General features: G+C 47.5%; 1 protein-coding gene and 1 long non-coding RNA gene across 2 annotated transcripts; both read left to right on the plus strand.

Annotated features, from left to right (window-relative positions):
• Positions 1–2394: 2394 nt before the first annotated feature.
• On the plus strand, positions 2395–4274 carry LOC100346630 (KH homology domain-containing protein 1-like). Its single transcript, XM_002714419.5, has 3 exons — positions 2395–2608; positions 2766–2948; positions 3945–4274. Exons 1-3 carry the CDS (start codon positions 2503–2505, stop codon positions 4115–4117), a joined length of 462 nt encoding a protein of 153 aa, XP_002714465.5. The 5' UTR covers positions 2395–2502; the 3' UTR covers positions 4118–4274.
• Positions 4275–16315: 12041 nt separating this feature from the next.
• On the plus strand, positions 16316–22568 carry LOC108177342 (uncharacterized). The gene is made up of 5 exons (XR_016233929.1): positions 16316–17644; positions 20077–20170; positions 20725–20923; positions 21456–22277; positions 22440–22568. It is a non-coding gene; the product is annotated as an uncharacterized LOC108177342 (long non-coding RNA).
• The last annotated feature ends 306 nt before the right edge of the window (positions 22569–22874 follow it).

Below are 22874 nucleotides of genomic sequence, written 5' to 3' on the forward strand. Positions count from 1 at the left end.
CTGATTCAGCTCCCTGCTACTGAGCCAGGGAAAGCAGCAGGAGATGGCACAAGTCTTAAGCTCCTGGCTCCTGTCTCCAACCTGACCTAACTGGCTGTTGCACAGATTGGCGAATATACCAGTGGATGGTAGATTCTCTGACTCTGCCTTTCAGATAAATAAATAAATACATAAATCTTAAACAAATAGGAGGAAACAATGGGGTGGAAAGAAAGGTAGCAGGAGGGATTTGGGTGGAGACAGAGAGTGGTCCCACACCAGCCACCTGCTGAAAGAGGCAGCCAGGCCTCTGGTGAAGTTGAGGAGACCAGGGTTGTCCCAGTTTCTGCAGATAGGTGTCGGAGAGGTGCATGTTTTACTGGGATCCTAGGACTGCACTCCTGAAAGCACAAATAAATGTACTTACATGAAGGAGTCGCAAATGTTCATTCAAAAGCTTTCTCCTTAAAGCTATACCGATGTTTAGCTCTGTCCACCCAAGCTTATGGCAAGAGAAACGTATTCTACCCTGTATGCTCCATCTGCACACCAGCTCCATGCTGCAGTCTGTCTCTTATAGAGCCTGTGTTGGTGGTGTAGGAGAGAGAGGGTGGTGTCCTGGACCAGAGTAGAGGTGGCATAGTGTTGGGAAACAGTTGAATTTGGAGTATGCTTTATAGCCAGAAATTTGCACTTTATGCTGTTTTTATCAACTCAATTATTTTTTTTAATTTTTAATTAATTAATTTATTTTTTTGACAGGCAGAGTGGACAGTGAGAGAGACAGAGAGAAAGGTCTTCCTTTGCCGTTGGTTCACCCTCCAATGGCCGCCGCAGCCGGCTCACTGCGGCCGGCCCACCATGCTGATTTGAAGCCAGGAGCCAGGTGCTTATTCTGGTCTCCCATGGGGTGCAGGGCCCAAGCACTTGGGCCATCCTCCACTGCACTCCCTGGCCACAGCAGAGAGCTGGCCTGGAAGAGGGGCAACCGGGACAGAATCTGGCGCCTCGACTGGGACTAGAACCCCGTGTGCCGGCGCCGCAAGGCGGAGGATTAGCCTAGTGAGCCGCGGCACCGGCCATATCAGCTCAATTAGTAAGCAGAAGATTGCCATAGCTGATTCACAGTAGAAAATCACACATGAATCTCTCTGCAAGGAGAAAATCAAACCTACCTTTTTGGGAGTTGTGCTGTAGTGAGTCTCCCCCTTGCGGCTGGCACTCTTTTGAGTGCTGGCTGCTCCACTTTGATCCAGCATCCCTGCTGATGTGATGGGAAAACAGTAGAAGATGAGCCAAGTGCTTTGGCCCTGCATCCAAGTGAGAGAAACAGAAGAATCTCTGGGCTCCTGTCTATGCCCTCCTACAGGCATTGTGGCCATTTGGTGAGTGAACCAGCAGATGGAAAATCTCTGTCTCTCTCTTTCTGTGTGGTATGTCTACCTTTCAATATATTGAATAAATAAATGTTTAAAAACCACATTCTTTTGAAAAGGAATATGATGTTTATTTACTAACTAATAAATTAGCTTGAAGACTTCTAAAGGAAAGAAAACTTAATTTTATAAATGATGTTGCAAAAAGATGCTTTCTCCCAAAAATGATCAAAAAATTTTTAAAATTTGTTAGGTAGAGATACAGAGCAGGAAGGAGAAGGTGAAGAGAGAGAGAAAGAGAGAGCGAGAGTCAGAGAATCTTCCATCCTCTGGTTTACTTGCCTAATGGCTGCAAAGCCAGGGCTAGATCAGCCCAAAGTCTGGAGCCAGGGACTCCCTCCAGGTTTCCCATGTAGGTGCAGGTAACCAGGCACTTGGGCCTTCTTCCACTGCTTTCCCAGACCATAGCAAAGAGCTGGATTGGAAGTGGAATGCCCGGGACTTGAGCTGGTGCCCATATAGGATGACAGCACTGTAGGCGGCTTCTTTAGCCCCTGTGCACAGCGCTGGCCCCCAGGCTATCTGTTTTAAGCTTGATTAATAATGTTCATGCGTTTCTATGCTCTGCCAAGTGGGATTCGGTGTACTGTTCCTGTCGGAGTTTAGTTCATAGTTTCGGAGAAGACTCTCATGGTGGGGGAGTGCTTTCTCAAGATGCAGTCTCGAGTTCTCTAAATGGAGCCCCTACTGTCAAGGTGTTATTCAAACTCTAGGGAACCTATTCTGGAACCTTCCATCTCCAGCACTTTCCATCCCTCAGCCCCTTCTGTGCTGAGTGCCCAGCAGATGTACTCAAAATCCTTTGAATCAGAATTTAAAAAAAAGATTCTTCCTGGGCATCAGAAAGGAAACCATGGGTAATTGCACCTAGTTTTAGGATGAAAGGATTAAGGGAGTGGAGACCACGAGTTGAAGGATTTTCTTGGGAGGAGCTCTGGTGATTGGATATTCTCTAGGGTGGGTCATTTGGGGTTGTCTGAGGGACTATATATGACGCCCGCCTAATCCCTTCTTCAGTTGCTAGGTCGTGTGTGGAGCAGTTGCCTATCCTTGCCTCGTTCTGAGTGAGGAGGGAGCCGTGGAGGCCATGGCCATGAGCACCCTCAGCCAGCAGCCGTGGTGGAAGGTGCCCGAGAATTTTGATGCTCCAGTGGTGGTTTACTTGGAAGAGGAGCAGGAGGAGCAGATATTTGGTGAGTGTGCGCTGTCCCCACCTCCCCCCATCCCATGCTCTGTTCCCAGCTTCTGTACTGCCTTTCCCTGCACCCCACTGGTCCCAGCTCCCACCTCCAAGACCTCCGTTCCCCAGGGGCTGGAGCTTACATGTCCTTTCCCTGCTTCTGCTCACAGGCCACAATGATGCCCACCTTCGCTGCATCGAGGTGCACAGCCAGACCCTCATTCAGTTGGAGTCATGGTTCACGGCTAGGGGTCAGACCCGCGTCACCATCGTTGGACCACCTAGGGCTCGGCAATGGCTGATGGACATGATCTGGAGCCTGGGGAACCGGGACCCCTACCTGCAGGCCACAGGTAAGAGTGTGAGAGAGAGAGAGATCTTCTATTGACTGGTTAATCCCCAAATGGCTGCAATTTTAAGGCTACAAAGGCAGGAGCCCAGAGCTTCCTAAGGGTTTCTCACATGGCTGGCAAGGGTCCAGGGACTTGCCCATCATCTGCTGCCCTCCCAGACACATTAGCATAGAGATGGACCAGATGTGGTGTAACTAGGACTTAACTGGTTCCCATGTGAGATCCTGGCTTCGCAGGCAGCAGCTTAATCCTCTGGGCCACAATGCCAGCCCTGTTTTTCTTTCTTTCTTCTTTCCTTCCTTCCCTTTTTAAAAAAATGATTAATTTATTTGAAAGGCAGAGTTAGAGAGAGAGATAAATATGGATCTTCCATCTCCTGTTCCATTTTCATGTTTTTTTTTTTTTTTTTTTTTTTTTGACAGGCAGAGTGGACAGTGAGAGAGAGAGACAGAGAGAGAAAGGTCTTCCTTTTGCCGTTGGTTCACCCTCCAATGGCCGCCGCTGCAGCCGGCGCACCGTGCTGATCCGATGGCAGGAGCCAGGATCCAGGTGCTTTTCCTGGTCTCCCATGGGGTGCAGGGCCCAAGCACCTGGGCCATCCTCCACTGCACTCCCTGGCCATAGCAGAGAGCTGGCCTGGAAGAGGGGCAACCGGGACTTAATCCGGTGCCCCGACCGGGACTAGAACCCGGTGTGCCGGCGCCGCAAGGTGGAGGATTAGCCTATTGAGCCACGGCGCCGGCCATCCTGTTCCATTTTCAAATGGTTGCATGCCACGCCTGGGACAGTCTTTGAAACCAGGAGCTCGAACTTCATCCAAGTTTCCCACATGGGTACAGGAGCCAGAGGTCACTGAGGGAGGAGAACATATTGGGGAGGAGGCATAGGGTCACAGGGAAGGACTGGGCCGGGGTGATTCGCTCTTCAGCAGTGCCCCTGTGCTGGTCCTGGCCTGCTTGGCGGAGGTCCTCCCCAGCTCTGACATTCCCTCCACAGGCCGCGATATGCTGCATCGTGTGCGGAGCCAGCCACTGACCCAGGAGGACCTGACCAGCTGCTTCCGAGTGCAGCCCAGCACGGGCGACCTGTCCCTGGCCACCAGGATGAGTGGGAACATCTCTCTCGGGCTCCCGCCGGCTTCCCCTCTGCCTCAGTTCAGTAGTTTTTGACTCCAAGGAACTCACTCCATCCACCATGAGATCTGATAGCCCATAAGATGCTGAGTTGGGAGGAAAGATCTTGGCTTTGCCCTTGGTGAAGATGTTTGAATTCTAGGTCCCTCTCAGATTGTGCAGCTATGCAATAAAATCCCATGTGATCTATAAAGCTTTTAACCTGTGATGCTTTGGTTGGGTTTTTGAAGCCTCAAAAGAGATTCTGTGAGCAAGTTGGGTGCTGAGATCTGGGTACCTGTGTGACTGTTGGGAAAGCCCAGCCCAGGGACAGAGCAGCAGCAGACAGCACTTCCAGAGACTGCTTCTCTCAAACTAGGAACTTTGACTAGGCTTCTCTGTGTTGATCGCAAAAGTGGATTCCTTACTATTGTAACAAGCCTGAAGTAGCCAGTGGTAGTGGACTTTAAAGCACATTTTTGGAAAAAAATTTGACAATCAGATTGACATTCAATTACAAGGCGGGGCCAAAATCCATCAAAAGACGTGATTTGCAATCCTTTATTCTATCTGGCTTGCTCAAGATAAAACAAAAAAGCCTTCCTGAAGGGTGGGCTAGGTAAATTCTTTTCTTTCTTCTTCTTTTTTTTTTTTTAAATAGGAGATGTAGCTTTTTTTTTTTTTTTTTTTTTTTTTTTTAGATTTATTTACTTACTTGGAAGTCAGAGTTACACAGAGGGAGAAGGAGAGGGAGAGAGAAAGGTCTTCCATCCACTGGTTCATTCCCCAATTGGCCAGAGCTGTGCTGATCCAAAGCCAGGAGCCAGGAGCTTCTTCCGAGTTGATCATTTGTAGATGCAGTAGTCCAAGAACTTGGGCCATCTTCTATGGCTTTCCCAGGCCACAGCAGAGAGCTGGATCAGAAGTGGATCAGCCGGGACTCATACCAGCACCCATATGCGATGCCGGTACTGCAGGTGGTGGCTTTACCCACTAGGCCACAGCACTGGCTTCTACTTATTTTTATTTTTAAAGTTTTATTTTATTTATTTGAAAGAGTTACAGAGAGAGGTAGAGACAGAATGAGAGAGGTCTTCCATCCGCTGGTTCACTCCACAAATGGCTGCAATGGCTGGAGCTGTGCCGATCCAAAGCTAGGAGCCTGGAGCTTCCTCCGGGTCTCCTATGTGGGTATAGGGAGTGGCCCAAGGACCTGAGCAATCTTCAACTATTTTCCCACGCCATAGCAGAATGCTGGATTGGAAGTGGAGCAACAGGGACTCAAACTGGTGCCCATATGGAATGCCAGCACCACAGCGCCGGTCCCAGAAATGTACAGTTGCCTGTAATGTTACTGACCCTACTTGGCCATTTCCTCAACAGCAGTGGTTACTTTGAAGCTGGACTGTATTACTATTTTATTTGAGTGGTGGAGTTACAGACAGAGGGAGGGAAAGATAATTTACTTATGCATGGCATTCTGTTTATTGTCTATTGCCTGTTTTTCCTAAATAGAATTTAAGATCTAGGAGGACAAGGAACTTTGTCCATGTTTCCCAAGAGCCTAGACTAGAACCTTGGCACATGGTAGGCACTCAAATGTTTGTTGAGGAGCCAGTGCTGGGGCACAGCAGGTTAAGTCTTTGCATATAGTGCTGACAGCCCATTTGGGTACTGGTTCAAGTCCTCGAAGCTCCACTTCTGATCCAGCTCCCTGTTAATATGCCTGGGAAAGCAGCAGAAGAGGCCCAAATCCTTGGGCCCCTGCACTCATATTAAGACCTGGAGGAGGCTCCTGGCTTTGGCTTGACCCAGATTTCTCTCTCCTCTCTCTCTCTAACTCTGCCTTTCTAAAAAATAAAATAAAACAAAAAATAAACTGCAGTCAGTTTTTCCATAAGAAACAAAACTATGACAGAAAGATGGATTCTGGAAGATATCATTTTCACCTAAGGCACTTTCTGTATTTTGAGCACTACAAAAGTCTTACACAACATTTTTTTGCATGAAAATGACCTAGCTGATATTCAGTTATTGGTTAGGCAAAAAATTGTTCCAAGTAGAGAATATATTTTGTTAAGGCCTAAGGTGACATTTCCATTGGGAAAATATGAAATCTTGTACCTTTAGAACAGAAAATAACCAAACTAAAAGAAATGCAATCAGTCTTTTTAATTTTTAAAATTTTTTTATTTTATTTATTTATTTTTGACAGGCAGAGTGGACAGTGAGAGAGAGAGACAGAGAGAAAGTTCTTCCTTTGCCATTGGTTCACCCTCCAATGGCTGCTGCAGCCGGCGCACCGAGCTGATCTGAAGCCAGGAGCCAGGTGCTTTTCCTGGTCTCCCATGGGGTGCAGGGCCCAAGCACTTGGGCCATCCTCCACTGCACTCCCTGGCCACAGCAGAGAGCTGGCCTGGAAAAGGGGCAACCGGGACAGAATCCGGTGCCCCGACTGGGACTAGAACCGGCGGTGCCGGCGCCGCAGGAGGAGGATTAGCCTAGTGATCCGCAGCGCCGGCCTAATTTTTTTTTTTTTTTTTTTAAGTCAGAAATACAGAGAGAAGGAGAGAAAGAGAGGGAGGGAGAGAATCTTTAATTTGCTGGCTGACTCCCCAAATGGCCACAATGACCAGGGCTGTGTCAGGCTAAAGCCAGGAGCCAGGAGCTTCTTCTGGGTCTCCCACATGGATGGCTGGGGCCCAAGGACTTGGGCCATCTTCTGCTACTTTTCTAGGCCATTAGCTTGAAGCTGGATGGGAAATGGAGCACCAGGACTCCAACCAGTGCCTACATGGGATGCCGGTGTTGCAGATGATAGCTTTACCTGCTTTGCCATGGCGCCGGCCCCTGTTTCTTGTATAAGCTTGGTTCCCAGATGAATGCACATATTACACCATTTCTTCCTGCTCTGCGAGTGGCATCATACAGCAGCACATTGTAGAGCACTTTTCTTGAAAAAAAAAAAAAAAAGATATATCTTGCAGATGGCTTTGTTTTAGGGAGTAAACATTTCTCATGTCTTATAGCTTCTCATGTGCTATTGTGTGGATTTATCATTTCATTGAACTCACACTGATGAACTTTGAGGTTTTGTTCAACCTTTTCTAATACTGCAGTGAATCACCTTTTACATACATCATTTTGCATGTCTGTGAATATTATCTGTGGGACAAATTACTAAAACTACCTGAATGGATGTGGCCAAGTTTGCTTCCATAGACTTTGACCAATTTACCTTTGTACTGCATATGTATATGACTACGTATTTCCTCACATCCTTGACAATAGTGGGTTCCAAATACTCTTAATTTTTCTCAGTTTATTAGATGAAAAATAGTTTCTTGGCACTTATTTAATTTGCATTTATATTATTATATTATTAATTTATATTTATAATTTATATAGGTGGCATTAAATAGCTTCATATATCTATATATATATACACATACATATACAATACAAAAGGCAATTTAAATTGTGTGAACTATTTCGGCCATTGTGGATTTAAAGTTTCTCTTGATATATTATGCAAATTACTGCTTTTTTATAATATGAGTTGCAAATATTTATTTTAAGGTTATCTTTTGTGGTTTACTTTGCTTTGATAATATTTGTCATGTACTCATTTTTTATATTTATGTGGTTAAATTTACCAGTTTTTTTTCTCATAGTCTGGGAGCTTTTTTCATTCCTTTTCCTTTCTGTGATTACAAAATATTTGTTTATGGTTTCTTCTCAGGTAGTTTAGGGATTCATTTTTAATGTTTACTTAAAGGCCTGACAGGGAACAAAATATGAGGTATAGTTCAAATAGTTTTTTTGTGATTTACTTGTTCATCATTGATTGACTACAAATGTTTTCCACATTAATCTGAATTGGCTCCTTTACCAAACATTAAATTTCTATGTGTATATTTAGGCATATTTTTGAACTTTTATATTCTATTTCATTGATATATTTTTCTATTCATGTATCAGCATTTTGTCACAATAGCAAAATAACTGAAACAACTTATGAATCGAGGAGCCTTATTTTAAGGCATGATTAGGGGTTTCACAGTTCAAGGTCACCTCAACTTCATTGATTTCATGGATTGGAGAAGCTGGAGGATGGCAGAGAAGCTGAGATTAGTGATCACTTGGTGAGGCAGGGAATAAGCTTGGCTATGCCTGTGTGGTCTCTCCTCACAAAGCCACCATGATTTAATTGTTAGGGCCGTGCCCTAACAACCTGGCTAAGTCAGATCCCTTCCAAATCTAATCACCTTCAGAAACCATAACTGGTTTAACTTTGGGCACTAAGCCTTTAACACAAGCCTTTGGGGGAATACCCAAACCAATGTCCAAAGAACAGCAGATTATAGGTAAACAACTTTTTCCTGTCCATGTTTAGAAGGGAAATGGTTGGCTTTTCATGTTGTTTATAGTATTTATCTCCACTGTGTCCTGTTTCAACAGAAAGTACAGTGTTCTTAAAGACTTTACTTTTTTACTTATATTGCTTTTATTGAACTTATCCACATATATATACATATTTTATTTTAAAGATTCATTCATTTATTTGAAGGGCAGTGTTACAGAGAGGCAGAGGCAGAGAGAGAGAGAGAGGGAAGTCTTCTATTCACTGGCTCTCTCTCCAGATGGCCGCAATGGCTGGAGCTGTGCCTATATGAAGCCAGGAGCTTCTTTCAGGTCTCCCAGGCAGATGCAGGGTTCCAAGAAATTGGGCCATCTTCCCTCTGCTTTCCCAGAGCTGGATAGGAAGTGGAGTAGCCTATGGGGTGCCAGCTCCATTTACTATTTTTTTTTAAAGATTTTTTATTTTATTTATTTGACAGGTAGAGTTACAGACAGTGAGAGGGAGAGACAGAGAGAAAGGTCTTCCTTTTTCCGTTGGTTCACCCCCCAAGTGGCCGCTTCTGCAGGCGCTGCACTGATCCGAAGCCAGGAGCCAGGTGCTTCCTCCTGGTCTCCCACATGGGTGCAGGGCCCAAGCACTTAGGCCATCCTCCGCTGCCTTCCCGGGCCACAGCAGAGAGCTGGACTGGAAGAGGAGCAACCGAACTAGAACCCAGCGCCCATGTGGGATTCCGGCACCAAAAGCAGAGGATTAGCCAAGTGAGCCACGGCGTTGGCCCCATTTACTGTTTTTTAAAGATAATTTTCTACACTGAATCTGAATTTTTTTAACTAATTTTTAAGCTAAGCGGTTGCTTTATTTCACCAAAGGATTATATTTTCAGGAAGTGAATATCAACATGCACACAAAGCTAACCAGAAGTCTATCTTTCTCAAGGTAGAAATCCAATGATCCAATGTTCCTGATAACACGATTGACGCAAATGTTCTGAAACTGGAGGGTTGTTTTTTTTTTTTTTTTTTGGCTTCCAACATAAAGGCCACACCAAGGAACCTAAGGAAAACAATAAGCTATTTATGACATTTTGTTATTTACCCCAGAACCCCCTAAGTCCAGACATTGACACTGAAGTGCAGCCTCACAGGACAGATAGAAACAGGCAGAGTCTGACTGTTGGTCCTCAGAAGCAATGGCGGTGAAGCTGGATTGTTGGTAATTTTTGTCCACTTGAAACGTCAGATGGGAGACAACAGCCTTCTCCGGCAGCCAGGGCGGGGTGTCCTCCACTCGCCCTTCCCACGCAACTGCTCTCTGCACGCTGACTTTCCCAGGGGTTGAATTCTGACTGGTCCCCCCCAACCCCCGGGGGTGGGGGTAGCAAGAAATCGTTGTCTTTGCCTCGTTCCAGTTCTTTCCTCTGAGAAAAGATGATCTCTTCCAGGAGAAGAAACCCTGTGAGAATTAGGGAAGGGGAGGAGGGAGGAAGTGAGAGAGGGACTGGGGGAGAGAGAGAGACTTGGGTGGAGACTGGACAGAGGAGAAAGGGTGGAGGGCGCAGGCAGGGAGCGCCCAGGCTTTTATATCCCGACCCTGTGCAAAGTGCTCGCCCAGGAGATACTCGTGTGGTCTCAAGGGTGTCTCACAAGGGGCCACCCAGGGCTCCCTCTCATTCAGCAGGCTGCCACCACCCAAATCCAAGTATGCTGAGAAGGAAAGCTTGTTGGACGACACAGGCACTGGAGCCAAGCCAGGACTAGGTGGGTAGAACGGGCTCTGGGTCAGCGCTGCTCTCCTCCAGCCGGCCAGTTGCAGGCACAGGGGTTCTCTCGCTGCTGCCACGCTTGGGAGAGCCACCTGCTCTACAATGCGCTTGTGCGGGCACGGGAGGGTTTCCTGGTCCACTAGGGTTAGCCACCCGGAGCTTTGCTCTGAGCAGAGTCCACGCTGGGACCTGCCCCTGAAAGCCTCACCCTGAGGCTGCTACTGCAGAAGGAGAGGTGGAACAGCTGGGGGAAGGGCTCCATCTCAAGCTGAATTTTTTTTTTTTTTTTTTTTGGACAGGCAGAGTGGACAGTGTGAGAGAGAGACAGAGAGAAAGGTCTTCCTTTTCTGTTGGTTCAACCCCCAATGGCTGCTCCAGTGGCACATTGCGGCTGGCACACCACGCTCATCCAAAGCCAGGAGGCAGGTGCTTCTCCCGGTCTCCCTTGCGTGTCCAGGGCCCAAGCACTTGGGCCATCCTCCACTGCACTCCCGGGCCACAGCAGAGAGCTGGACAGGAAGAGGAGCAACCGGGACAGAATCCGGCCCCCCAACTGGGACTAGAACCTGGGGTGCCGGTGCCGGAGGCGGAGGATTAGCCTAGTGAGCAGGGGCGCCGGCCTCAAGTTGATTTTTTATCAATAAGTTTTTGAGTCACTAGTCGCAAACGTGAATTCAGAAAACCCTGCCATCTCTACCTTCAAAATACAGCCCCGATCTCATGTGTGCTGTGTGCACCCACTAGCACTGCTGTCTAACACATACCTTAATGTTTTCTAAAACTCAGCCTCAGGTCTGATGGAGCAAGGACAAAAACCTTCAGATCCATGTTGACCTCTCACCTACATAACAGCAAGCACACCCTCATTTCTGTCTCTGCCTTGCTAATACAACCTCACCCTGCCTTGTCCAGCCCCCCTCCGCCTGCACTGCTGGACACACCAGATCGGAAGAGTCCAGCTGTGGGCCTGAGCTCTCCCGATTCATCCCAAGCTCCCTCCCCCCACTCAGCAGCTCAGCCGGAGTCCAGCCTCAACCTCAGCCCTAACCCCTCCCAGCTCCCACTGTAATGGCGAAAGACCTTTAGAACAAGCCCAAGCTCTCCCTCTGTCTCTGCAGCCCAGCTTTCGCTCAGACCCCCCAAGCTCATTCCTGCCACTTATATACTATATAAACCACTAGCCTGTTAGGGAAGGGGCTCTCTCCACTGTGTGTTTGCAGGCAACTCTTGGCCATGCGTTCACTGGGAGTGAGCCCCTCCCAGACTTTATTCTTCTGAATAAACCTGGTCTGGCTGTGGCTTCATACTCTCTTTTCTTTCCTGTCAAGGTCCAAAAATAATATCTTAAGATGTCTTTTGTTTGGGTTTCTTGGAATCTTGGAATGGCCACTTTTTTTTTTTTTTAATTTGACAGATATAGTGAGACAGTGAGAGAGACAGAGAGAAAGGTCTTCCTTCCGTTGGTTCACCCTCCAATGGCCACCACGGCTGGAGCTACGCCGATCTGAAGCCAGGAACCGGGTACTTCTTCCTGGTCTCTGACACGGGTGCAGGGCCCAAGCACTTGGGCCATCCTCCACTGCCTTCCCGGGCTACAGCAGAGAACTGGATTGGAAGAGGGGCAACCGGGACTAGAATCCGGGGCCCATATGGGATGCTGGTGCCGCAGGCGGAGAGTTAACCAAGTGAGCCACGGAGCCGCCCCCCCCCCCACTCTATTTTTTTATAGAAAGCTTTTATTTAATAAATATAAATTTCATAAGTACAACTTTTGGATTATAGAACTTCTTCCCCCCATACCTGCCCTCCCACCTCCAAACCATCCCACCTCCTACTCTCATCTCATTTTTCATTAAGATTCATTTTTAATTATCTTTATATACAGAAGATCAACTCTATACTAAGTAAAGATTTCAACAGTTTGCATCCACACAGACACATGAAGTATAAAGTACTGTTTGAAAACTAGTTTTACTGTTAATTCTCATAGTACAACACATTAAGGACAGAAGTCCTACATGGGGAGTAAGTGCACAGTGACTCTTGTTGATTTTACAAGTAACACTCTTATTTATGACATCGATAATCACCCGAGGCTCTTGTCATGAGCTGCCAAGGCTATGGAAGCCTTTTGAGTCCACAAACTCCGTCAGTATTTAGACAGGGCCATAATCAAAGTGGAAGTTCTCTCCTCCCTTCAGAGAAAGGTACCTCCTTCTTTGATGGCCCCTTCTTTCCACCAGGATCTCAGTTACAGAGATCTTTCATTTAGGTCATTTTTTACCACAGTGTTTTGGCTTCCCATGCCTGAAATGAGAATAGCCATTTTTTTTTTTTTTAAAGATTTATTAATTTATTTGAAAGTCAGAGTTACACAGAGAGAGAAGACACAGAGAGAGAGGTGTCTTCCATCTGATGATCCACTTCTCAATTGGCTACAACGGCTGGAACTGTGCTGATCCAAAGCCAGGAGCCAGGAGCCTCCCCTGGGTCTCCCATGTGGGTGCAGGGGCCCAAGTACTTGGCAATCTTCTACTGCTCTCCCAGGCCACAGCAGAGAGCTGGACTGGAAGTGGAGCAGCCGGGTCTTGAATCAGTGCCCATATGCGATGCCGGTGCTTCAGGCCAGGGTGTTAACCCGCTGCGCCAAGCGCCGGCCCCGAGAATAATCACTCTTAACAAACTTAATTGCTCACTTAATACATAAAGGAATACATCAAGCAAAGAGTTATATTCCTAGGTTTGGTTGCTGTTCTCCAAATTTTGAATAACTCAAACATATTCTCAGTGTTCTTCTGGTTATCAAAGTTAGAATAACATAAAAAAAAACAACCAAAAATCAAAATGAAAGGGTTGTCTTCAAGTTAATTATAAGATGTGTACTTCTAAAGTTAAAGTGGTCTCTTGCTTATTATTATTATTTTTGACAGGCAGAGTTAGACAGTGAGAGAGAGAGAGAGAGAGAAAGGTCTTCCTTCTGTTGGTTTACTCCCCAAATGGCCGCTACGGCTGGCGCTGTGCCAATCCGAAGCCAGGAGCCAGGTGCTTCCTCCTGGTCTCCACGCAGATGCAGGGCCCAAGCACTTGGGCCACCATCCACTGCCTTCCTGGGCCACAGCAGAGAGCTGGACTGGAAGAGGAGCTACCGGGACAGAACTGGCGCCCCAACCGGGACTAGAACCTGGAATGCCGGCACCGTAGGTGGAGGATTAGCCTAGTGAGCCACGGCACTGGCCATGTCTCTTGCTTATTTATATAGGCTAACAGTAACTGTCATCACATCGATTTTACAAAAGTCTTTGTCAATTATCATCTAGTAACTTTCTTTTTTAAAAATATTTATTTGAAAGACTTACAGAGAGAGAGGTCTTCCATCTGCTGGTTCACTCCCCAATTGGCCACAATAGCCGGAGCTACACCGATCTGAGCCAGGAGCCAGGAGCTTCTTCCGGGTCTCCCACGTGGGTGCAGGGGCACAAAGACTTGGGCTGTCTTTTTACTAATTATTCCAGGCCATAGCAGAGAGCTGGATTGGAAGATGAGCAGGTAGGACTCGAACTGGAGTCCATACGGGATGCTGGTGCTCCAGGCCAGGGCTTTAACCCATTGTGCCACAGCGCCAGCCCCCAGCTAGTAACTTTTATAACACACTTCATCAGTAAGTGGAAGTCCCTGGATGGGTGTACCCAGCCTCATTCTCTATCATGCGCCTATTCTTCTTATTTGTAGAGGGAGCAGTCTTGAAGGCTGCCACAAAACACTGGAATTAGAGGAAAGATTTATTGTCGGGTGGGGGAAGTCCGACAGGTGGGGGGAGAGGGCGAGAGAGTAAGAGAGAGAGAGAGCACATGCTTGGGAATAGGTCCTGTTAAACCTTTGAAGGGGGGCAGGCAGGGAAGTAGAAGCAACAAATTCCATTAGGGTAGAGATGGAGCTGACACCGGTGGTTGGGCCATCGGGTCACCTGGCTTCTGGCAATGGTGGTGGGGGCTAGTGCCTAGGATGGTGTCTGGGGCATAGATGGTGCCACAGATAAGACACACCATTTTACTAACAAGTCCTGTTGAATTGTCTTGTCTTAGGGACCAATCCATGCTCTGCCCAGATATTTTAGAAACTCCTTTGGCTAAGGTTATTGACTATCGCTTCTTATTGGTTTATACTAAAAAGCTCAACTAGAATTTTTGAGTATTTTTCCAAACTACTTTAGAATACATGCTTCTCTATGAAGTTCAATCAGCTCAAATGGCTGCATTATCCTTCCCCACTCAAGCTTGCCTGCTAACAAGGGATTTAAAAACAAATATGGAGGGTGCGCTTTGTGACACAGTAGCTGAAGTCCCCACATGGGATGTTCTCATTTCATATGGGAGTGCCTTGTTCAAGTCCCAGCTACACTGCTTCGGATGCAACTTGCTGCTAATGCATTCTGGAAGGCAGCCAGTGATGGTTCTTATGCTTGGGCCCCTGCTACCCACCTGGAAGGAGTTATTGGCTCCTAGGTTCAGCCTGACTCAGCCCTGGCTGTTGTGGGCATTTGAGGAGTGAACCAGCAGGTAAAAGATTCTTTCTCTCTCTGCTTTTCATGTAGATGAATATAAATTGAAAAAAAAAAATCAAATATTTATGCAGGCGGTAGGTATGCTACTGGGTTTGTCTATTTCAGATAACTTAGAAAGTACAGTTGTTTTCTGACCTCTGGTGGAAATCCCATTAAAAATGGCAAGAAATTAAAGAACTTTTAGAAACTTTGCTGTTACATAAACGGTAGCCATGTAGAAACAAGTGGAGACTCATTCAAGATGCAGAGACTGAATTCTGAGCACGCGATTCATTTTATCACTGTGCTAAACAGGTGGAACTGACCAAAACAATTGCCCCTTCATTGGTTTGTATGTTTGGGTCATTGCTTGCTTTTTTACAGGGTGGATCGAAGCTGTTCCTGATGGACAGCCAAGGTTCTGATGATAAAATTGCTTGCTGGTCATTTTGGACCTAAGGAATTCTAACATTTCTCAGTAATGTGGGGCACACATTTCATGGTGGCTGTCCCTGAAGAGTCATTTTGGAATGTCTTTTTTTTTTTTTTTTTTTTTGACAGACAGAGTGGATAGTGAGAGAGAGAGAGAGAGACAGAGAGAAAGGTCTTCCTTTGCCATTGGTTCACCCTCCAATGGCTGCTGCTCACCGCGCTGATCCGATGGCAGGAGCCAGGTGCTTTTCCTGGTCTCCCATGGGGTGCAGGGCCCAAGCACTTGGGCCATCCTCCACTGCCTTCCCGGGCCACAGCAGAGAGCTGGCCTGGAAGAGGGGCAACCAGAAAAGAATCCGGCGCCCCAACCGGGACTAGAACCCGCTGTGCCGTCGCCGCTAGGTGGAGGATTAGCCTATTGAGCCGAGGCGCCGGCCAGGAATGTCTTTTAATTAAAGTCCTCACTGTCTTAAATGAATATTTGGGAAAAAATGCTTTCTAAAACTAAACTAGAAAATATTCTCTGACTCAACCTTCCAGGGCCTGAGAATTGCTGTTGGCCTTGATGCCAATGAGATCAACTCCTCCTGGGATCCAGGCCTGTAGGAGTTGCCATCTGAACCTGTATCCTGTCATAACACAAGCACTACTATGACCGACTGCGTGTCTAGGTTTTTCATCAGTAGGTAAGAACAGTCTTCCCCCAGACAGCCACTGAATGAACCTCTATGATTAAAAATCTAGAGACTGAGTCTTTTGGAAGAAACTAAAACTAAAATTCTGAGGAAATACTAAGCTTGGCCTCCATGGAAGGGATTCACTGGGAAACTATAAATGGGATTCCCCAGACGCATGGTCCTTGGAAGCATTCCAACAAACCAAGTTCTTCGGATCGAGCTGCTGATGACACAGCAGGCTGTTTCGTTCACTAAACCAAGACAATTTTTCTGATGATCTCTGCCTGCCTTTAAAATGGGCCTTATTAGCTTTGGTGCCCTCTACAGGCTAAGCAATAGCTTTCAAGATTCAGAAATCTTCCCATTTTATCTCAGTCTTCTGTTGCATTTCTCTGCCACCTCACCACCTCAGGAAACGCAAAACTTCCGTGTGTTTTTCAGACTATACTGTTATTTTATTATTATTTTTGCATTCTAACCCTAGATTTATTCAACACAATTATTTCATTCTACATAACAAAGTACAAACAGAAATTTATCTAAAATGCTACAAAGTTACAAAACTCAAAATGAACACAACAAAAACCACACCAAAAAAAACAACGTATGTGGCCACACATAGCCGATAAAGCCACCGCCTACAGTGCCAGTGTCCCATATGCCGGCCTGTTCAAGTCCCAGCTGTTCCACTTCTGATCCAGCTCTCTACTGTGGCCTGGGAAAGCAGTGGAAGATGGCCAAGTCCTTGGGTTCCTGAACCACAGGGGAGACCCCGAGAATGCTCCTGGCTCCTGGCTTCGGATTGGCTCAGTTTCAGCTATTGTGGCCATTTGGGGAGTGAACCAGTGGGTGGAGGACCGACCTCTCTCTGCCTCTCTGTAACTCTGCCTTTCAAATAAATAAACAAATCCTAAAAACAAACAAACAAACAAAAAAACAATGTACATGCTGTCCAGGACTCTAGCACGGTCATCATGAATGGCAGGTGTGACAACCCTGCAGAACAGGCTCTCAGATCATGCTCCCATTTCAGGGAGTGAGGGAGGTCATGGAGTGAGGGTGTGAGTGAACGTGGAGAGACAGAAACACATTCACAGCCCTCCCTGCCGCAGACTGCAGTTGGCTGCATGGTAGCCCAGGCCCAGGCCCGGGTCCTGACGGCACAGCAAGGGCAAGGGTGCCAGCAGGGCATGGATCGGCCCCAGGTCACCTGCAGACATGTAAATAACTTGCTCCACCCCGCTGGCTTTGTTACTGAAAGGACTCTCAGGAACCGGAAATAGGTGGGCTTTCCGGCCATACACCTGGAGGCCATCTTCAAAGGCACAACTGGGAACCAACCTCCTGCAGAGCGGGAACCAACGTCCTGCAGAGGGGGAACCAACGTCCTGCAGAGGCCGCGTCTCCATTGCTGCCTTGGAGGAATTTCCTTTCCTATCGACCCTTGCTTGGCTAGAAAAGTGATGTTATCCGGGGTGGGGTGTGAATTTCGGTGGCCCCGCCTATCAGACGCTATCAGATGAGTTGGGACACCACATGGGAGGTTATGGCAGCATTCCCCTGGTAAGGGTGAAGTGCAAGGGGATGGGGTCATGACCAGGGCTAGGAGCCAGCACAGTGGTAGCTATGAACTGGCCATCCATTTGTTCTCCATCCATGTGTCTCAGCACTTCCTGGGCTTCGTCCAGACTCTCAAACTCCACACAGGCCGAGCCAGCCGTTGGAGAGAGAGGAGAAACAGCCTGTCGTCATTTGAGTCTTCCCGCAGGTGGAAGAGATCTCCACGGTGTGGTTCTTGGTCACATTCCTGGTGAGATTCCCAGTGTGCGCCTTAGTGGGTCTAGGGACCGCATCTGCCGGTTCCTCTCCTTTCGTCTTTTAGGTTAGGATTCGGGGCGCGAGCGCCACCTGCTGTCGCGTCTGCGTCGGGAAGGGCTCGGGGAGCCGGAGGAGCCTCGGCTGGAGCTGGAGCGGCGGGAGGGGTTGGAGTAGGCCTGGAGCGCTGCTACCGCCGGAAGAGCTGCGGTGCTCTCGCGCCGTGTGGGGGCCCGGGCTTTCTCGCTGGGTTCCTCGGAGGCGCTCTTACCAGCAGAGCCAGCCATCTGCCTTTGGTCGGGGAAGGAGCCCTCTTCCCGGCCGCCTCTTCCCGCGCTCCCACGCTCCTCAGCCTCAGAGCTAAGGAGCAGGGAAAGGCCAAAGCTTTTAAATATTGATGAGTGAGGGTTTTTTCACAGCTGTTTCTTTTAAAACAGCAAAAGGCAGATTTTCTTTCACAGGTCCCTTCTGGAATTTGGATTTTTCTCACAGTGTTAATCCTAACCTTCATTTCCATCCAAACTGGACATTCTAGCAATATTAGAGATTCTACAAAGCCCAACGGTGTTATTTGGGAATAGCAAGCCTCGCAGAGGGTATACCTGTGCCATGAGCGTGTTCAAAGGGGTTGACGCCTGGAAGACTTTTAAAGATACAAAGGTGGAGGATTGTAAAAGGTATTGTGGGGGCCGGTGCCGTGGCTCACTTGGTTAATCCTCCACCTGCGGGGCCGGGATACCTTGTAGGCGCCGGGTTCTAGTCCCGGCTGCTCCTCTTCCAATCCAGCTCTCTGCTGTGGCCTGGGAAGGCAGTGGAGGATGGCCCAAGTGCTTGGGCCCTGCACTTGCGTGGGAGACCAGGAGGAAGCACCTGGCTCCTGGCTTCGGATCAGTGCAGCACCAGCCGTAGGGGCCATTGGGGGGTGAACCAACGAAAGGAAGAACTTTCTCCCTGTGTGCAAGGTGGTGTTTTGGACAGGGCCTCATCAATCATGAGTTATAAGAACCCTTCCTTCATAACCTCTTGGATTTATTTATCAGATTTTTTTTTTTTTTGACAGGCAGAGTGGACAGTGAGAGAGAGAGAGACAGAGAGAAAGGTCTTCCTTTTCCATTGGTTCACCCTCCAATGGCTGCCACGGCCAGCGCACCACACTGATCCAAAGCCAGGAGCCAGGTGCTTCTCCTGGTCTCCCATGCGGGTGCAGGGCCCAAGCACTTGGGCCATCCTCCATTGCCTTCCTGGGCCATAGCAGAGAGCTGGACTGGAAGAGGAACAACCGGGACAGAATCTGGCGTCCCGACCGACCAGGACTAGAACCCGCTGTGCCGGCGCCGCAGGTGGAGGATTAGCCTATTGAGCTACGGCAGTGCTGGCTATTTATCAGATTTTTTAAAAGAGTTGTCACAATGATTCCATTTTGTGACACTTTCACAAATTTTAAAAACATTGTATGTTGATCTCAAATAACAAAATACTTCTGCTGACATTAATCAACTGTAGATTGAGGTTATCCTGACTGTGTTAGTCTTCTTTTAAAATTATTTTCAATTTTTTAAAATATTCATTTATTTGTATATTGAAAGGGAGAAAAAAGAGCACATGCATTCCCATCCACTGGTTCATTCCCCAAATGGCTGCAACAGCCAGGGCTGGGCCAGGTCAAAGGCCAGAGCTCCATCAGGATTTCCCACGTGGGTACAGAGGCCCAAGCACCTGGGCCATCATTTGCTGCTTTCCCAGGTGCATTAGCAGGGAGCTGGTTTGGAAGTGGAGCAGTTTGAAGAGGCACCGTATGGGATGCTGGTATTGCAGGCAGTGACTTAACCTGCTGTGCCACAATGCTGGCCCTGTTTGATGTATTAGTCTTATCTTCAGGGATTTCTCAGCCTCTAGTCAGGTAATTTCACATGTTGACAGATCAGTAATTGTCCCCCTCTCACTGTGATAAGTAATATTATTCCTTGCTGCCCCCTGCCCCACTCAAATCGTTTATACAAGAAAGAGTAAAGTTCCGCTTCATATTGGGACATCAGGTTTTCACCTGAGGGTTACACAAACCTCCCTGGTGTAGTGTGGAGAAACATTTATAAATCTGTATTAATAAATACCAATTTAATATTAATTTAAAAATATTTCCCAGGCCTACTTCTACAGGAAATGGTGTTTCTCTGAGAAAGATCCCCAGAGACCTAAAGGAGACAAGAATGAACTGCTTGGTTGAGCTCTCAGCAGAGTTGACCGAAACTTTCAGTTGTCCACTGGGTTTCAGTTGTCCATTGCGACAGGAATAATACAGCCTTGAAAGATGGTCCATGGGTTGGGCATTTGGCTTTGTGGTTAAGAGCCCAGGTTAAGATGCTCCACTTTGAAGTCTCTGGTTTTTTTTTTTTTTTTTTTTTTTTTTTTTTTCTTTTTTTCTCTCAGCCCTGGCTCCAGATTTCAGCTTCCTGTCAATGCGGACCTTGAGAGGCAATGGTGACGGCTGAGGCAGCTGGTGACTGCCACCCATGTGGAAGACGTACGTCAAGTTTCCAGCTTTTGGCTTTGACTCTGTCCCTGCTTAGGTGCTGTGAATACTTGGGGGAGTGAATCAGTCAATGGAAGTTCTGGCTGTCTCTCTCCCTCTCTGCTTTTCTGCCTTTTAAACAAATTAAGAACCATGTCCAAAACTAGCAGATGCCATAAATGACACTACCTCTCCTTTGGCTATCCATCAAACTGGTTTAAATTAAGTTTTTAGGGTGGTTATGGATGGATGATTGCATAGCCTTTGGTTAGCCAGCAAAGGTTTGTCCTATGGAAACACTACTTGTGGCACCATTTTAAAGCATCACTGGGTACATGGAGCTGTTTCATGGCTAGATTATCAGACAACATGATCTAGCTCTCTGGAACAGACTCAGATGGATTTTGGGACATGCAGTCATGGCCTGGTTTTGAAATCTAGGTCCTTGTTTTGGCAGCATACTAGTGGGATTAGTATTTATTTCATTGCTAGTAATGACTAGTGTTGAGTTTGCCAGTGCATCCTGACCAGGATTAAATGCCACTGTGTAATCTTTGTCTTTTCAGATGATTCAACATCTCTGTCCAACAGAAGACACAGAGAGACTACTTATATGCAGATGCAGACAGTGTTGTCCAAACAAACTTGTGATCAATGGATTCTGACAATGCACTGGATTTGAACTCAGCCACTGAAAGAGGACTAACTTTGCCTTGGCTCAAAAGTTGGGTGTGAAAACTGAAATAACATCTAGGATCTTGGAAGGTAAAATCTAATGTTCCCTAGTGTGATGGCTAATTTTGGATGTGCTGACTAGACTGAGGAAAGTCTGTAGAATTGGTAAAGCATTCCTCTGAATGTGTCTATGATGGCATTTCCAGCGGTTGGCTTGAGGGTCATGTTACTGATGGGGTCACCCACCTTCAATGTGGGCAGGCACCGTGAGAGTGGAATTGATGGGACAGGAAGTAGAAGAAAGTGGAAAAACTGTCTCTGGTTCTTGTGATGTGGGTGTGTTTGCTGCTGTGGCTGCCCTTGGATTTTTGGATTTTCCCCAACTACCTCCTGAATGTTTGTGGGCCTTAGTCCTAGGACTGCGGGCTGTACCATTGGTCTCCTGGGTTCTGAGGCTTCTGGCCTCTTGGACTGAGTTATTGCTATTGGGCTTCCAGTGTGCAGATGACCACTCTAAAGCTTTTCAACCTCTCTCTGTGAACATGAGAGCCAGTCTCCTAATATACTTCTTTTGGTTCTGTTTCTCTGGAAAACACTGATGAAATTTCTTATCAAACATAAGGATCTGATGCAAACCATTTGAGTCAGTCAGCTACTCACTGATTGCGATGGAGCAAGACATAAGAGGTCTACTCTGAAGCTGTTTGAGACCAGATAAAGCCCATGATCTCTGCAATCAAGACCCCATTACTCTTCCCACTGCCTAGAAAAATGTTGTCAAGGTAATTGCTGGATTTCTCTATTTTAGAAAACTGGGCTCTGCTTCCCTTAGAATCACATAGACAAAGTCTGTAACAGGCTGCCCTCTACTGCCTCCTGTAAGGCCTACGTTTCTGCATTTACTGCACTGCAGTAAATAATGCTAGCTTTGTTTGATTGCATATCTTTTGGCTGATGGTACCTGTCCAAATCTAGGGAGCCCATTCTGGAACCTTCCTGGTCTGGCAGCACCTTCCATCCCTCAACCCCTGCCCTGGTTTATTGCCAGCAAATATATTTCAAAATGCTTTGAAATTAAAGGGAAGAACATTTTTGCTCAATGGGCATCAGAAAGGCAACACTGATAAGATGACTTAGTTTGGGATGAAATGGTTAAACCGAGAGCAAGCAATTACTTGGATGGCTTTTCTTGGGAGGGGCTCCAGTGATTGGCTATTCTCGGTAGGATGGGTCATGGGGGTGGATTGCTGCAGGGCCTGGGCCCTTTTTCACTTTCCGAGTATTTTTCAGCCAGGTCTCTGGACCTTCTCTCTTCTGAATCGGGTGGGAGCGATGCAGGACATGGGAAGGAGCACTCTCAGCAGGAAGCCACGGTGGACGGTCCCTGGCAACTTTCATGCTCCAATGGTAGTTTACAACGAAGAGCAGGAGGAGCGAATATTCAGTGGGTGTTCCGTGGTCACACCCCCTCCCCATCCCTCTCTTGGGGGTTACCAGCCTTCCTCTCCTTCCCATCCCTTTCTAAGTTTCCTTCCCCAGGGTCACCTTTGCATCTCGGAAACACCAGAGTTTCACACACCTCTTTTGTCACCTCTTCTGCTCACAGGCCACAAGGACGCCCACCTTCGCTGCATCGAGGTGCACAGCCAGACCCTCATTCAGCTGGAGCGCGGGTTCACAGCCACGGGTCAGACCTGCGTCACCATCGTTGGACCACTTAGGGCCCGGCAGTGGCTGATGGACATGATCTGCAACGGGGGGAGCCCTGACTCATGCACTCGGGCCCGAGGTGGGTCTCCTTGTGGAACTGTGACTGGTCAGTGATGGAGTCCTGGCACAGGATGGAGTCCTAGGCTGTAGGAGAATTGCTTGGGTGACTGGGAGTTTGGGTGGTGCCCTGAGTCCACTGCGGGTGGGGGGACCTGGAGCCACAGTCATTTCTGTGGCATGAACTCAGTTTGCAGGAAGGTAGTGGGGAGGTGGCAAGGGTCACTTGGAGAGGCCTGGGCTGGGGTGACATCCTCGCTTGTAGTGTCCCCTG

Source organism: Oryctolagus cuniculus, chromosome 5 (genome assembly GCF_051225735.1).
Source record: "Oryctolagus cuniculus isolate XC-2025 breed Fujian yellow rabbit chromosome 5, ASM5122573v1, whole genome shotgun sequence".
NCBI classification, from domain to species: domain Eukaryota; kingdom Metazoa; phylum Chordata; class Mammalia; order Lagomorpha; family Leporidae; genus Oryctolagus; species Oryctolagus cuniculus.